We start from the raw sequence: 16,655 nt of genomic DNA, 5'->3' as shown, positions 1-16,655 counted from the left end.
ACATATATAGTAGGTTCTATGGAAGTTATTTTATCTCTTTTCATCCTCATAAAAACCCTGTGACAAAGTTATTATCCTTGTTTTACACATGGGTATACTCGGACTCAGAATTTATGTAATTTGGTTAAAGTTACACAGCTAGTAAGTAGGACAGCCCTTTTTAAAACTCACTTTATCTAACTCAGAGTTTCAGTGTTCTTTCCACTTTCCTCCCTTTCTAAGCTGTTAAACTCAAGTTGGCAGCATTAAGTGGGAGAATTTGGCATCTAAAAATAACCACTTTTGCCTTTTTCTCTCATCTTAATGTAGAGACTTGACAGGAAAATGAGTACAACAAACTCACTAAGGCCATAGGCATATTTTGTCTTATGTGAATACTTATCTGCCCAGTACTGACAAATAATTTGCCTCTTTGGGACTTTTGAACTGTCTGTTTACTATTCCTCTTCTTCCTAAGTAATATCTGCTTTTTTCATGAAATATTTGCCATCTGTTTGACCATCATGGTATTGTTGGGCTCTTAGGGGTTCGTAAAATACTTGGTGTTTGATAGTGAAATAGGTAGAAATGGGTAACAGTGAGTTTTTCTTGAATGATAAAGAGGTTGCAGAATATATAAACTAAATCCAGCTTTTAACAAGAGCTGGGAAGACTGAAAATCAGAAGCAGAGTCTGCTGTGAGGTCTCATGCTGGACATGCCATTCATGAGGCGTGATTTCTCATCTTTTTTCTATCAACTTAGAATCAAGTTTTGGCAATTTGGGGGCCAGATAATTACAAAAATATCTGAACTTTCTATGCTAGAATGTGATGATGTTTGTTGATTTATATTATTGAATTCACAATTTCAAATTGTTACTATTGTGAAGCATGTACAGAGGCATTCCTGAGACATATAATTGTGCTCAACTCTCTTAGGCCGTGGTGAAAGCTATGTAACGATTGATGAATATGCAAGAATTATATATTTATATTATATGGTGAAAGGAAAACTGAATTAGGAATTGGTAGACATGGATTCTAGTCTTGGCTCTGTCCCTTTGAGATCTACAACCTTAGGGAGGCAAATTGCTCACCTTCTCTGTCTCGATTTCCCTATGTATGAAATGAAGGAGTTGGCCTTGTGAAATTCCTGCCACTTCTAAAATTCTGTGGTTTTTAAAGTAATTTTAAAATGTCTTGTAAAGTTGTATTCCACTAAACATTATCTTTCTTCTCCATAAGGGTGTCTTACTACTACAAGCACTAACAAGAAGCAATGGAGCAATCCAGAAAATTGTTGCTTTTGAAAATGCTTTTGAGAGACTACTGGACATTATTACAGAGGAGGGGAACAGTGATGGAGGTATAGTATGAAGAGACTGATTTGAAGAGATTCTTTCCTACTCACTGAATTGTTAACTTGGAGGGAATGCAATTGGAGGGAAAAATGAGGACTCTTACTTTACATTCTTTCTTTCACTATAGAGTGTTATGTATGGATTCCTTTTTATTTATCCTGTTTGATATTTGTTAGGCTTCTGGAATCTGGGTTGGTATCTTTCATCATTTCTGGAAAGTCTTAGCTATGTTTCTTCAAATACTGCTCTGCCACATTTTATCTTCCTAAATGCAGATTTAATTCTCAGTCATCTGATTTGACTTTCACTCTGTCATCTTACTTTCTCTTCTGTGTTTTCCATCTTTTTGTCTTTCCAGGCTTTATTCTGGGTTATTTCCTGTGACTTGTTTTCTGTTTTACAATTCTCTTTTCATTTGTATTTAATCTGCTATTAAACGTGTTCATTGAAGTTTTTTCCAGTTTTATTGAGATATAGTTGACATATAGCACTAAGTTTAAAGTATAGAGCATAATGATTTGACTTACATGTATTGTGAAATGTTTACCACAATCAGTTTAGTTAACATACATCTGTTGAGTTTCTTTAATTTTTCCTTTCTAGAAGTTCTCTTTGGTTCTTTGGCAAAATTACCATGTAATTTTCTATAATTCTCTTTTCTCTGCAGATGTTTTCAACTTGTCTTTTCTTTTTTTTTTTTTTTTTTGCTGAGAAGATTCACCCTGAGCTAACATCTGTTGCGAATCCTCTTCTTTTTGCTGAGGAAGATTTGCTATGAGCCAGCATCTGTCCCATTCTTCCTCTATTTTGTGTGTGAGACATTGTCACAGCATGGCAACTGATAGACAAGTAGCGTAGGTCTGTGCTTGGGAACCAAACCCAGGCCACCGAAGAAGAACGCACTGAACTTAACCACTAGGCCACTGGGGCTGGCCCTCAACTTGTCTTTTATTTCTTTGAACATAAGAAACAATTATTTTATAGTCTCTGTCTGATAATTCCAATATTTTAAGTCTTTGTGGAGCTAGTACTTTTGCTCTGCTGGTTCCTGCACATGGTACAGTGTTTTTTGTGTGCATGATTATCTCTGACTATAAGTTGTGTTGTACTTAACAGAAATTATTTATAGGAATTTGAAGCCTGGGAGGAAGGTAATTTCTTTCAGAGAAAACATATATTCGTTTCTGCCAAGCCCTGGGGATGCAATTTATCTGGGATCTCCTTAATCCAGATTCAAGTCTTGAGATTTCCTAGGCCACTCAGGCACTGCAAACCCAGGCTGTGAGATGTGTGAGAACTAGTTAACTTTTGGATTCTCACCCTGAGAATATAGCCCTTTGAAGTCCCAGCTTATTAGGTGGAGAGTTCTCTATTAGATTCTTTCCCTACCTTGTTTATGTCCTTGGCTTTGATTTATTTTCCCTCTGCCCCATGAGACTGTCGAAATGAAAGTTTTAGGTTTGTCAAGATCAAGAAATGTACTCTCAGCCAAAAGGTACTTCTATACTTGTTTACCTCTTCAAATATCCATTTTCTCTTCAGTTTTAACCTGCTAAACTATCAACTCTTTATTGTTCCTAAGGCTTTTTGGTTTTGTTTTTATTTTAATTCAGTGTTTTTAGTTGTTTTTAATGAGAGGTTGATCCAAAAGCCTAGCACTAGGGGCAGAGGAGAAAATGAGTCTATTTGCGCTCACTGAACTGGGATTTGCAAGTATAGTAGTACAGTTGAGAGTTGGCTATATTAATCTTGAAGGGAGGGCCAGGCTGGAGGTGAAGATTTGAAAGTCTTTAGACTATAGATGAGAGATGAAACAAAATTAGATTCACAAGAAAGATTAGATGACAGGACTGGCCCCATGGCCGAGTGGTTAAGTTCGTGCACTCCGCTTCGGCAGCCTAGGGTTTTGCCAGTTCGGGTGTGAACATGGCACCGCTCATCAGGCCCTGCTGAGGCGGCATCCCACATACTACAACTAGAAGGACCCACAACTAAAATATACAACTATGTACTGGGGGGCTTAGGAGAGAAGAAGGAAAAATGATAATTTTTTTTAAAAAAGATTAGGTGAGTCCCTTATGGTGAGTGAAGGGAAGTGCTAGGATGGAACCTAAGGTATACCAGTAGTTAAGGGATGAGATCTAGAGGAGCAGGTATTGGTGAAAGAGACTGAGGAGAAACAGGCTGAGGGCCAAGAGGAGAACCGCACTTTTAGAAGGGTCAGGGGAGTGGGTAGCACTGCTAGAAGGTGCTAAGATATCAAACAAGTTAAGGGTAGAAACGTATCTATGGGATTTAGAACATGGACATCTTTGGTGACCTGGGGAGGGCAGTTGTGTAAAGTGGTTGCCTCAGAGTCCAGATTGCAGTGTCAGAGAAGTGAGTTAGAAGCAGGAAATAGAGTAGTAGAGAAAACACATGCCAGGAATTTAGAAGAGGCAGGGAAGAGAGGTGAACGGGAAGTGCAGTTTGACGAGGAATGGTTTTTCTCTTCTTAAATTTTTTACTGATATTAAATATTTCAAACATACGGAAAACGGAAAATAGCATAACAAACACTTGTGTACCTACCGTCCAATTCTATTAAATGCTTACATTTTGCCTACACATTTTAGATTTTTTTTAAGAAATAAAACACAAGTCCTTTGTGTAACCATTCTAATGTGTTCCTCTACTTTCCTTCTCTAAGATGATAATATTCTGATTTTGTTGTTTTTCCTTCTCATGTATGTTTTTATACTTTTCACATGTATTTGTGTGTTTGTACACACACATCTTCATATTTATTCATAAACTATATAGCATTATGCTGCATGTTCTCAAACTAGATAAAAAGTACCCTGAATATAACTTTACAACCTTCTGTTTCTAGTCAACATTCTGTTTTGAGATTTATCCATGTTGAGACTTGTTACTCTAGTTTATTCATTTTAAGTGCTACGTATTATTCTGTAGGACAAATCCACTGTGATCTCTTACTTTCTTATTGAGTTGACAATTAGATTGTATCTGTTTTTGCTAATATAAACTGTTATAGTGAACAGTCTTTATATGTCTACTTGTGTTTGAAGTTTCTCTACACTATATACCTACAAATAGAATCATACTTTTTTCATCTTTACCCCAGATATTGCCAAATGGCTTCTTTAAGTGATTTTCATCAATCTGTACATCCCTTAGCAGTGTTTTTAAGTTCCTGCTTCTTCACGTCCTTGTCACTCCTTGCTTGCCAATTTCATGGAGATGAGATGATATCTCATTGAAATATTATTTCCTTTCTTAAACTAATTAAATTAAGCATATTTTCATGGGTGTTTTCACCATCTGTGTTTGTCTATTTGTCTTTTTTCCCCTCTGCCCGTTTTAGTAGAAGATCATTTTTCCTTTTCCATTGCTTACCGGGAGATCTTTGTATATTCTGGATACTAATCCTTTGTTGATTATACATGTTTCAGTTATGTTCTCCTAGTCTGGTTATAGTGTTTCTATTAAAGTGTAAAATTTTAATATAATCACATATTGGTTTTTTTAATAGTTTATGCTTTTGTATCTTGTATAAGAAATCTGTCTCTTCCTCAAGGTCGTAAAGAGAGGTTCCATCATTTTCTTCTACTAAAGACTTTAAAATTTTGTCTTTTACAGTTAATGTGGATTTTGTATTCGAATGATGATAGGAAATTTGTAATCAAATTTCTGTGTATTTGAGGTCTGTTTCTTCATTCTCTGTTCTGCTTCATTAGTCTGTTTGTCTAGCTCCTCGCTACAACCACACTCTCTTAATAAAGCTTCATAATAATCTCCTATCTATTAGATTATAGGAAAGATCTTCTGTCTTGGCCCTTTCAGAATTGTCGTAATAGGCCTTTTCCTTTTGTTCCTTTATTTGAGTGAAACTTGTTTGCTATTTAAGTTCTGTGAAAATCCCCATTGGGATTTAGATTGGAAATATATTGAGTTTACAGATTAATTTAAGGAGAATTGTCATTTTTACCATGTTGACTTTTTCCATCCATGAACCCAGGTATATCTCTTAATTTATTCAGGTCTTCTTTTATGTCTTTCAGTCATGTTTTATAATTTTGAGCAAAAGAATCTTAGACTTTTTTTTATTAGATTCATTCCTAGGGATCTTACAGTTTTTGTTACCATATGAAGGGGATCTTTTTCTATTACCTTCTCAGTTGGTGACTACTTGATTTCTGTATATGGCTCTTGTATCCAACCACCTGATTAAACCGTTAGTTCTAGTTGGGCTTTCTGTGTAGATGGTCATATTTTCTACAAAGAAGAGTGATCTTTTTCTTTTCCTTTTTAAATCTTATACCGCTTTTCTTTTTTGTCTTATTGCACTAATTGGAATCTTTAGTACAGTGTTGAATAGTTGCTGAGTTTAATGAGAATGCTGATGTTTTACCATTAAGTTTGATTTTTACTAAGAGTGTTTATCATGAATGAATCTTGAATTTTAGTAAATATTTTTTTCTACGTCTATGGAGATTATTAGATTATAATTCTCCTTTAATCTATGAGGGCTTTTTCTTAAAATAGGAGAGATAGCAACCAATTTAAGCAAATAGAGAAAGTGAGGAGTTGGGGAGGATGATCAACCAGTGGTACGTAATACCTGAAAAAGGAGGAAGGAATGGAATCTAGAGTAAAGGTAGGAATTGGCTTTTAAGATTGGAGAAGCAGCACATCTTCTGTCATAACCTGGGAAGACACAGGTAAAGACGTAGGTCCTTTCTCGGATTTGGTGATAAGGAGTTGAGTTGAAGACAGAGTCATATGCTAGGAGAGAAGAAGGAGGACACAGTTAAGAATTAGGGAGAAGGTTAAAATAGTCTTTTAGAGAATAGGAGAGCTGGTAGTTAGGAAGATTACCAGGCAGGGATAAAGGTCCCATTGAGGGTGTTCACCACAATTTTACAGCAGTGCAGATCGCTTGTCAGCTGCCTGGGTGCAGATGTAGGAAAAGTGCTAGGCAGGCATTTTTCACAGGCTTGGGCCTTTTCTAGGAAGGTGCTATGAAAAGACAGTAAGACAAGAGAGCTTAGCATATTATCTATAGAATGGAAAAAATGAAGATCTGTATAATCTAAGCTGGATAGGAGAGGAAGTAAAGATAGAGGGGGTTCCTGAAAAAGGGAGAAAAAAGGCTTGTTGATGAGTTGAAAGTCTCAAGGAAGCAAGAGAACAGATATGTTGAGATTACTTGAACTGGAAAGATAGGTTTTTAGTAATAGAGTGAGAATTCTCTCTGAAGATGAGGCCCTTGGGACTGAGAGGTCCATGTTGAAATTGAAATCAAGAGTGACAGCAAAATGTGGAGAGAGCAAGAAGACTTTGAGCAAGATGCCAGTGATGTTTTCGGGGAACAAAGAGTAGTGACCATGAATTTGTTACATAATTTCAATGAGGAGTGGTAAGAAATGATAAGCCAGGTGACCTGAGCCTCAAGGGAACAGGAGATTTTTAGGAGAGGGTAGAGGAACTATGATCTCTGGAAAGTACACTGGGCTGGGAGGATCGTAGATTTCATATCCTGATTCTAAGGTACATGGGATTGAGAACATGAACTGCATTCACTTGAGAACGTTTAAAGAAAAGGAACATTTCATAAAGTAATTGAGGGTATTGTTATTAGTGCCATCAGGTCGATTCTGACTCCTGGAGACCCTGTGTACTGCAGAGCAGAACTATGCCTGGTCTTTTTGTGCCATCCTCTCACCTTCCAGCGCTATATCAGACCACACTCTGCTGCTGTTCATAGAGTTTTCATGCCAGTTTTTTTGGCAGTGGGTAGCCAGGTCCTTCTTTGTAGCCTGTCTAGTCTAGAAGCTCTGCTGAAACCTGTCCACTATGAGTAACCCTGCTGGAATTTGAAATACTGGTGGTGTAGCTTTCAGCATCACAGCAAGATGCAGCCATCGCGGTGTGACAACCAACAGGCAGGTGGTGTGGTTCCCTATCTGGGAAATGAATCTGGGCCATGGTGATGAGAGAACCCAATTTTAACCCCTAGACCACCAAATTGAGGAGATAGTAGGTTTTATTAAGCAGTATTTAGGAGTTTGAGGTAGCGTCATGAAAAAATTTAGAAGGAGGTTAAGTAGGGGAGAGGAAGTACAAAACGTTCTAAGATAAGAAAATGGAAGAGCACAGGTGACCAAAGAGGTGCATATTTTCAGAGGTGACCAAAGAAAATGGGATTTTAAAGCAAGGTGGAATTTAGCTAGTCTTCAGGGTTACTAAGACAAGTTCCAGTGGTTCCTTGTAACTGATAGTGGCCCTCAAGGCTCTAGAATTCATTTTGCACACTGGAAGGAAGGCCTTCCAGTTACAGTGAGGGCTCTGCCATTCTGTTTCCTCCAGGGCCTTCCAATGGTCCTAATGGCAGATCTTATTTAAGGGAGATTTATGGTCCTGCATAAGAGACAAATATAGTGGTTCTTCCTCATGAGGAGAGGATCCACATGGTTCAGCAATATGAGGTAAGGAAGCCTCTAATCCAGAGAGATCAGGACTGGTTAAATCAGAGATTCTTAAAAAGTATTTAAAATGTGCACCCTAAACATTTTATTTTAAGTTAAATGTAATAAATTTTTTTAAATGTATATTTTATATACTAATCTTTTGGGTTAGGGCCAGAACTTTTTCTTTAAATATGGGTCTGCTGATAAGAGTTTTTCATCATCTTTCTTGCAGACATCACACCCATAATACATCATGTATGATTTGCATTTTGGTTTCTTTAAAATGGAGTGCAGGACCTTTCTGGGTTTTTACAATTACTTGGCTTATTTTTTAGACTTGTATTATCCATACGTAACAATAGCTGTTCATTGAGTTTTGCCAAAGACTTAAACTTAGTTTTCATAAGAATAGCTCTGTTGTCATACTTATTTTATCAGTTTACATAATAGTTAATAACCAGTGCAAATAGCATGGTAGATTTGTGAACAAAAGTTATTTACTCTTAGATACAATACCAAAACATGATCCATGAAAGAAAATTGGTAAGTGAGGCTTCATTAAAATTGAAAATTTCTCTGCAGAAGACACTGTTAAGAGAGTGAAAAGATAGGCTACACACTGGAAGAAAATATTTGCAAAACACATATCTGAAAAAAGACTTGTATCCAGAATATACAAAGACTTTTAAAATCCAACAATAAGTAAACAAACCACCCAATTAAAAAATGGGCAGATGATCTGAATAGACACATCACCAAAGAAAATATACAGATGGCAAATAGCATATGAGAAGATGTTCAACATCATATATCATTAGGGAAATGCAAATTAAAATAATGATTTATCACCACACACCACTAGATTGGCGAAAATCCAGAACAATGACAGCACCCAGTGCAGACAAAGATGTAGAACTAGAGAAACTCACTCATTGTTGGTGGGAATGCGAAATGGTACAACCAGTTCGGAAGACAGTTTGGCAGTTTCTTACCAAACTGAACATTCTCTTACTGTATGAGCCAGCGATCATGCTCCATGGTATTTACACAAATAAGTGGAAAACTTATATTCATACAAAATCCTGCACATACATGTTAATAGCTGCTTTATTCATAATTTCCAAAACTTGGAAATAACCAAGATGTCCCTCAGTAGGTGAATGGATAAACGGAACGTGATACATCCAGACGGGGAATATTAATCAATGATAAAAAATTATCAAGCCACAAAAAGACACGGAGTAACCTTAAATGCTATTACTAAGGAAAAAATACGCCAGTCTGCAAAGGCTACATACTCAATGATTCCAACTATATGATGTTTGGAAAAGGCAAAACTATAGAGAGAGAGTAAAAAGATCAGTAGTTGCCAGGGATTTGGGGGTGGTAGGAAAGAAGAATGAATACATAGAACACAGAGGATTTTAGAGCAGTGAAACTATTCTGTACAATACTGTAATGGTAGATGTGACACTTTACGTATATATATATGTGTATGTGAAAACCCATATGCCAAAGCCCAAACAACAAAAAGCGAACCCTGATGTAAACTGTGGAATTTAATAATGTATCAGTGTTCATTCCTCAGTCATAACAGATGTACCTAATGCTAATGCTAGACAGTAATAATAGGGGGAACTGGGAGGGAGAGAGTATATAGGAATTCCCTTTATTTGTTGCTCGGTTTTTCTGTAAACCTCAAGCTGCTGTAAAAAATAAAGTCTGTTAATCAAAAAGAAAAAAAGCAATTGATTCTTGTAAACATACAGCTCAACCAATGGGAGTAAAAGTGGGGTACTACACAGAGGAACCTACTAGCTGTGAGCGTCCAGGGTCAGTCATGTGCTTTACAGAGGAAAGAGACCATTGGTTAAACCAGCACTCGGTGAAGGAGAGATCAAGCCTCAGCTGTGATAATAGTGTAAGCTGTAGTGTGGATGAAACTACCCTGGAGAGTGGTGTGCTGTAAGCAGAGAAAAGGACAAATGGCAGAACAGGAACCATAAACAATAGGAAGCCTGAGGAGTGGCCAGAGATCTGTAGGGAAAATCAGGAGAGAGTAGTTAGTGTCTTAAAAACCAAGGGAAGAGGAAGTGTCAAGGAAGAGACATAGAGACAACAATGTCGACTGTTTCTTAGAGATTAAATAAGACAGATTGATACATTCAACAAATATTTAATAGTGACCCACTGTGTATACACATGATATCTTGTCTCTGTGCCTGCTGAGGATACAGCGTAGGTCACTGTATCCTCGTAGGGTATTCACAAATCCTGCCTTCCATGAATTATAATCTGGTAGAGAAGACAGATGCCACATAGTAACAAAAGGAGCAGGCTACTGTGAAAGTATGTAGTTGGTGGTGCTAACCTGGTCATTGTATCTTGGTAATCGTTCCTGAAGAAATGATGTTTAATCTGAGATTTGAAGAAAAAACGTGAGTTACTGAGGTGAGTGTATGTTGAGCATAGAAGTTAAGAGATCACTGGGGGACCTGCGATAGAGCAGATTTGTGGCCTGTGGCCGTCAGGAGTCCGAGCAGGTTCTCTCCCTTGCCATACTGAAGGGATGCTGAGCATGGAGATTTATGTTTTTAAAATGTTTGGAGATTGAATTTTTCTTCAGGTTTTATCAGCCTTAACACTTTCATTTTACGTTCTTTCCCCAGGTATAGTAGTAGAAGATTGTCTGATTTTGCTCCAAAACTTGTTAAAAAACAACAATTCCAATCAAAATTTTTTTAAAGAAGGCTCATATATTCAAAGTATGAAACCTTGGTTTGAAGTTGGAGATGAAAACTCTGGCTGGTCTGCACAGAAAGTGACTAATCTGCACCTAATGCTGCAGGTATACTGTACTCAGAAATGTGGTGAGAGTTCGCACAGTGATCCTTTCAAAGAAAAGAAAAGTGCTTGCATTTGGCAAATCCGACATGTTCAGTTGCTTTGAGATGGACTTAAAAAAAGCTTTTAATAAAGAGATAATACTGTTATACTGAGAGATAGAGATATACCCCCCCCCCCCCCCCACACACACCCCCATCACTCAGCTTCAATAATTATTAACATCTGGCAATTTTGTTTTATCTTTTATTCCCCTCTCTTGCCCTACTGGATTATTTTAAAGCAAATCTGAACAGAGTTTCCTGATGGTTTTTACACCAAAGAATAATAGAGTAGATTGTTTGAATTTTTAAAATGTTTTCTTCAATTGAGGTTCTGATAATAAAGTTTAATATTCAGATTAAGTTCAACACATAAATTCATTCAGTAAACATTTACTGAGAGCCAAGAACTGAATGCTAAGAAATGAATGATAGGGGCCAGCCCCGTGGCTGAGTGGTTAAGTCCATGCGCTCTGCTGCAGGTGGCCCAGTGTTTCGTCGGTTCGAATTCTGGGCGCGGACATGGCACCGCTCATCGAGCCACGCTAAGGCAGCGTCCCACATGCCACAACTAGAGGGACCCACAACTAAGAATATACAACTATGTACTGGGAGGCTTTGGGGAGAAAAAGGAAAAAATTAAAAAATTAAAAAAAAAATGTTAAAAAAAAAAAAAGAAATGAATGATAAAGTCCCTGTCCCCAAAGATTAATAGATGAGTTTTAAGTCCAATAGAAGTTAAATTGACAAGTCACCTGTGATTTTATTTAATCTTTATGGTGAAAGCTTAGTGGTGATAGATAGTAAAAGTGAAGACACTAGGATCCCAAATGATTTCTGCATCAAGGAAAATTATGAAATCCTTTGAAGTATTTTGCTTATTTATTCCTTTATTGAATTCCTTCTCCAAACCCTAAAGTTTGTATAGCAACCTCCTAACTTACTGACTGTCTAGTGATTCTTGTGGGTCTTTGAATGTCTCTGAATTGTGCCTGTGTCTCTGAAGTTGTGTTCCTCAAAACTAGATGGTTAATCCCTTTAGTACTTTGAGTGTGAATATTGTTGAGTGCCCTGAGGATTGCCTATGTAAGATTGATTGATAGTTAGGGTGACCATATGCCCCAGTTTGCCAGGACAGGATTCGTTTTATAATTACTGCTAGTGTCCTCTTTTGCTTCAAAAGTGTCCCAATTTGGATAATAAATTGTATAGTTACCCTGTTTAGCATATGCCTAAAAACCGTTAGGAAAATATGTTACAGAAGAACGTGGGCAAAATCTTTCTATTTATACTCCCAACTTCATCATTTCTGTTTTCACATGTCAGTATTACACATTTCAAGACTTTATTATGTTTTAGAAATAATGTCCCAAGTGGTGAGCTTGATATCTTTGCCCAACAGTGCTTTCTTTCTTTTTTTCTTTTTTGAGGAAGATTAGCCCTGAGCTAACTGCTGCCAATCCTCCTCTGTTTGCTGAGGAAGACTGGCCCTGAGCTAACATCCATGCCCATCTTCCTCTACTTTATATGTGGGATGCCTGCCACAGCATGGCTTTTGCCAAGCGGTGCCATATCCGCACCCGGGATCCGAACCAGTGAACCCAGGGCTGCCGAAGCGGAACGTGCACACTTAACGGCTGCGCCACTGGGCCAGCCCCGCAACAGTGCTTTCTTAATAGAGGCAATTCCTTTAGCAAAGTACCTTTCAAATTGTGATTAAAAAGAGTGCAGGGATCTGTTGATGTGTAAAAACTTATATATTTCCTGCCATATAGAGACTATTTAAAAGTGCTTAAGGAGCCTACTCATGTTTTATAGTTTAGGGTACTATGTAAAGAATCATTTTTGAGGAAACTGTCACTGTTTAAAAAGTAAAGGACTGTTTTTTACCAAAAATCATGTAGAATAGAGTGTTGCATATAAACATAAAAATACAGTATTCTAGTTATGTAATAAGTTGGTTCTTTAAGTATTCTGTACTTTTAAAAAGTCAGTAAACTAACCAGATACTGATCTTGGAGAACATAAACTTCAAAATTAACAAACTGAGTTTAACTCACTCTAATGTATTCTCCACTTCAAGTATTGAGTAGTTGGTGCATTCATGACTTCACAGGCCACAGATTCTCCTTCTTTTTGACCTACTAGAGTGTTCTTTCTTTATAGCTTTATTTAAAGTTGCTTGTGTTTCAAATTCTCTGTTATGAAAATGAAAATGCATCAAAAATGGTTATAGGGGCCAGCCCGGTGGCACAGTGGTTAAGTTCGCACGTTCTGCTTCTCGGCGTCCCAAGGTTCCCCGGTTCGGATCCCAGGTGCGGACGTGGCACCCCTTGGCAAAAGCCATGCTGTGGTAGGCGTCCCACGTATAAAGCAGAGGAAGATGGGCATGGATGTTAGTGCGGGGCCAGGCTTCCTCAGCAAACAGAGGAGGATTGGCAGTAGTTAGCTCATGGGTAATCTTCCTCAAAAGAAAACTGGTGATAAACACTTCTGTTTGGATAGATACGTCCTAACTGGAATTACGCATCATCGCAGTTATAATCATGGTTGAATTCTAAGCCACTAAAAATTGAAATTGATCTGCTTGAGGATATTTCATTCTAGTTTTGCAGATTAAATTTGGGGGGAGCATGTTTTTGAAAACTTTTAGTCTTAAAATATTTTAATTTTTTCCTGGAATGATAGTTTTATGACTGGTTCTACATCCTGTCCTTATAGGAATCCCCTCTATGCCATTTTTTGGACAGATACTGCCAGTGACTCAGAAAGTTCATTGCTTTATGAGAGAATCCTTTTCGTTGTGGGGTAGTTCTAATTATTAAAAACGTAATCTATATAATGAGTCAATATCTGCCTTGTTATAACTTCTACAAACTTCCCCTTGGTTTGCTCTCTGGGAAAATACAAGTCTGTTCCTTGTGCTATTTTACATACTTGAATGTTGTTATTAGGGCTTCCTTTATTTCCTTAGAGTAAGTTTTCCCTCTTTCTTCAACTACCCTTTCTACTTCTCTGTCATCTAGAAATTTGATAATTTCTTTTCTTTATTTACATTATCAGTAAAGATGTCCCACTGCTATTAGATGGTATTATGGAATTATTGTTGATTTTGTTAGGTTTAATAATGCCAAGATGATTATGCTTTTTAAAATCCTTATCAGAGATGCATATAGAAATATTTATGAGTGAAATGACATATATCTCTTGGTATTTGCTTTAAATATATATATATATATTTTTTTTTAAGTAGGAATAGGAGGAGAATAAATTTTAAAAGAATCCTCACAGAAGTGTGACTAGAAAAGTCCAAAGACAGGAACCAATGTGTAATCCTAAAGCCTCTCTCTAGTGACATCAATTTATTAATCAACCCTCTTGATAAAATATCATACATATCCCATTTGATCTTGATATATAAGATTTTGTAGACACATAGACCTATAACTTGTTTTTAAAATGCGAGAAATAGATAAAATTATTCTGAAGATGTAACTGCTGAACACTTGTTTGTGATGACTTTTATGTTTCTGAAATTTCATGTTCAAGTTCAGACTGATCATAGGATCATAGAATCTTGGGGATTTAATTAGTGTTGACATTCAGCGAGGTCAACCCCTTCCCTAATTCACAGATCTTCTACCATGTCTGCAATTGTTAGTTTTAGCCTATTCTTTAAATATTTCCAGTTTAGGAGGAATTTATCACACCTCAGGCCATTCTGCTTTCAGACCTGCTCTATAGTTGGGTAGTTCATCCTCGCTTTGATAGGAAATCTACCGTTTACTGTTACTCATTCATTCATTCATTTCCTGAATGTGAACTGTGCTACAAATACTGTGCTTGCTGTTTGGGATACAAAAATGGGCAAGGCAGTTTCTCCTCTGTGGGAGTTCACAGTCACCTGAAGGAGGCAAACAAGCATCTAGCATGATGTATGTACTGTAACAGAACTCTTGGCTTGAGAGCTGAAGGGAGGAGCACCTAGATCTGGCTGACAGGTGAACGAATCCTTCACATGGATTTTCTAGTTCATACAGATAAATTTGTCTCAAGATTTTTCAAATCTTTAAAAGACAAATTTTATTTTCTCTTTCTCTCACAGCTTATTCGTGTACTGGTATCTCCCACCAACCCTCCCGGTGCTACTAGCAGTTGCCAGAAAGCGATGTTCCAGTGCGGCCTGTTGCAGCAGCTGTGCACCATCCTGATGGCTACTGGCGTTCCTGCTGACATCCTGACCGAGGTAAACCAGAGGAAGCCTGAGCTGCTCTGTGCAAGGGGGAATCAGGAATCCTAGGAAGAATTAGGTATCGGCCCAAGGAAAAAGCAGTAATAGTTTACCATTTTTATGTGTTAAATTCCTTATTGATCCTACAAAAATATAATTAGCATAATGATTATGCCTATCTGCTGCCAGGTATTATGGCTATCTGCTAACCCAAGTAGAGTCCTCTATCTTTTCTTTTAGTATCCTTTTCTCTTTCTTGAGTTATAATAGTGTTCTTTTGTTCATTTTACTGATTTTCTATGTATTTATGCATATCGTACTATCATATGCTTACCACATCGTTCTCCGTCGCAGACCTTTTTCTGGACGACTTCCCTCATCCTGCTCCAGTGTGGGCTGGTTATTCTCTACTTCTGCCACACGTCTCTTGTCCTGGAGCTTTCAGCCACCATCCTCCTAGGATTTCCTTTTCTTTCTCTCATGACTTCCATTCCTTAGTTATCTGGATTCCATGTCTTTTTCCCTTCCCCTTGGTTCATTATCTTATTGTACTTAACTTCCTGAAAAGGGGTAAATGGCAAGAGAATGTTTTTAGCTCTTTCATGTCATTCCCCTACCTTCAGAGTTAATTTGGTGTTTGGCTAAGTATAGAATTCAGAGTTGGAAATATTAACACTCACCTTTGGGAACATTATTCCAGTGTTGCTTTTAAGAAATCTAAAGCCATTTTGAATCTTAACCCTTTTTATGTAACCTACTTTTTCTCTCTGAAAATGTTTGGGATTTTTTTTTATTTCTGGTTTTCTGAAATTTACTGTGCTATACTGGAGACATTTTTCCCCCAATTGTTTTTGGCACTCACTGGGCCGTTTCAAGCCAGAGACGTACGTGCTTCAGTTCTCAGGATGTTTTTTGTATTCCTTGATAATTTCCTCATTTCTGTTCTGTTTCTGCAATTCTATTAATAGATTCTTAGAGTTTCTGGATCTAGTTTGTCTTTTTATTGTATTTTTTTGGAGGTTTTTTTAGCTTAATCCTTAAGTTGAATTTTTAATTTATTACATTTTAAATTTGTTCTCTGATTATATTTTAAAGCATACTTTTCTTGTTTTCTAGAAACAGATTCTATCAGAAGATAGTATTAATTTTAGTTTTTTGAGATTTTAAATGTGTGTGGTCGTGTTATTTTTAATTGGAGGCTTACACTTAATGTTTTAAAATGTTATCTTGAGAAAGTGTTACAATATTATAATGTTGTCACCGATTTTTTTTGGTGTCTGAATTTTTGGCATTTAAAAGCACAAAGCAGAAAGATATCACAGTTTCTTCTTTTGAAAAAAGATTTCCTTCCTTGACTTACTTTCTCTAAATTTTTTTTTTAATTCCTTAACAGACCATTAATACTGTATCAGAAGTTATTCGAGGCTACCAAGTAAACCAAGACTACTTTGCTTCTGTAAATGCACCTTCAAACCCACCAAGGTAGGAAGGGGGAAATAGTGAGATTCCTCTGAGGAAGTAACAACTTACTTTAGTATATGTCATATACACATCTTACTCTTTTAAGAAGTTCACTTGTGTGTTTTGAAACTAGAAATTATCTGACAAGATTAATACCTTGGCATTTTTGGAAGAGTTTGAGGTCTTTGGAGCTGAAGTATTTGGGCTCCAGTGTCCCCTGTTCTCCTTAGCTGTGCCCTAAGAAAGCAATATCTGCGCCTCTCC

The 16,655-nt window shown here is 37.1% G+C and overlaps 1 protein-coding gene across 2 annotated transcripts in view; it reads left to right on the top strand.

The window, feature by feature from the left end:
• Window positions 1-16,655, top strand: part of USO1 (USO1 vesicle transport factor) — a 94,132-nt gene that overhangs the window by 52,543 nt on the left and 24,934 nt on the right. For both annotated transcript variants that reach the window (XM_046657177.1, XM_046657175.1), the window contains exons 8-11: window positions 1,226-1,346; window positions 10,484-10,662; window positions 14,805-14,945; window positions 16,324-16,412. In XM_046657177.1, coding sequence (XP_046513133.1) covers window positions 1,226-1,346; window positions 10,484-10,662; window positions 14,805-14,945; window positions 16,324-16,412 — 530 coding nt within the window. The remainder of the gene's footprint in view (window positions 1-1,225; window positions 1,347-10,483; window positions 10,663-14,804; window positions 14,946-16,323; window positions 16,413-16,655) is intronic.

The sequence above is a fragment of the Equus quagga genome, chromosome 3 (genome assembly GCF_021613505.1).
Source record: "Equus quagga isolate Etosha38 chromosome 3, UCLA_HA_Equagga_1.0, whole genome shotgun sequence".
Taxonomy (NCBI): Eukaryota; Metazoa; Chordata; class Mammalia; order Perissodactyla; family Equidae; genus Equus; species Equus quagga.
Note: the sequence above shows the minus strand (reverse complement) of the source record. Positions and strands in the feature narration are given on the sequence as shown.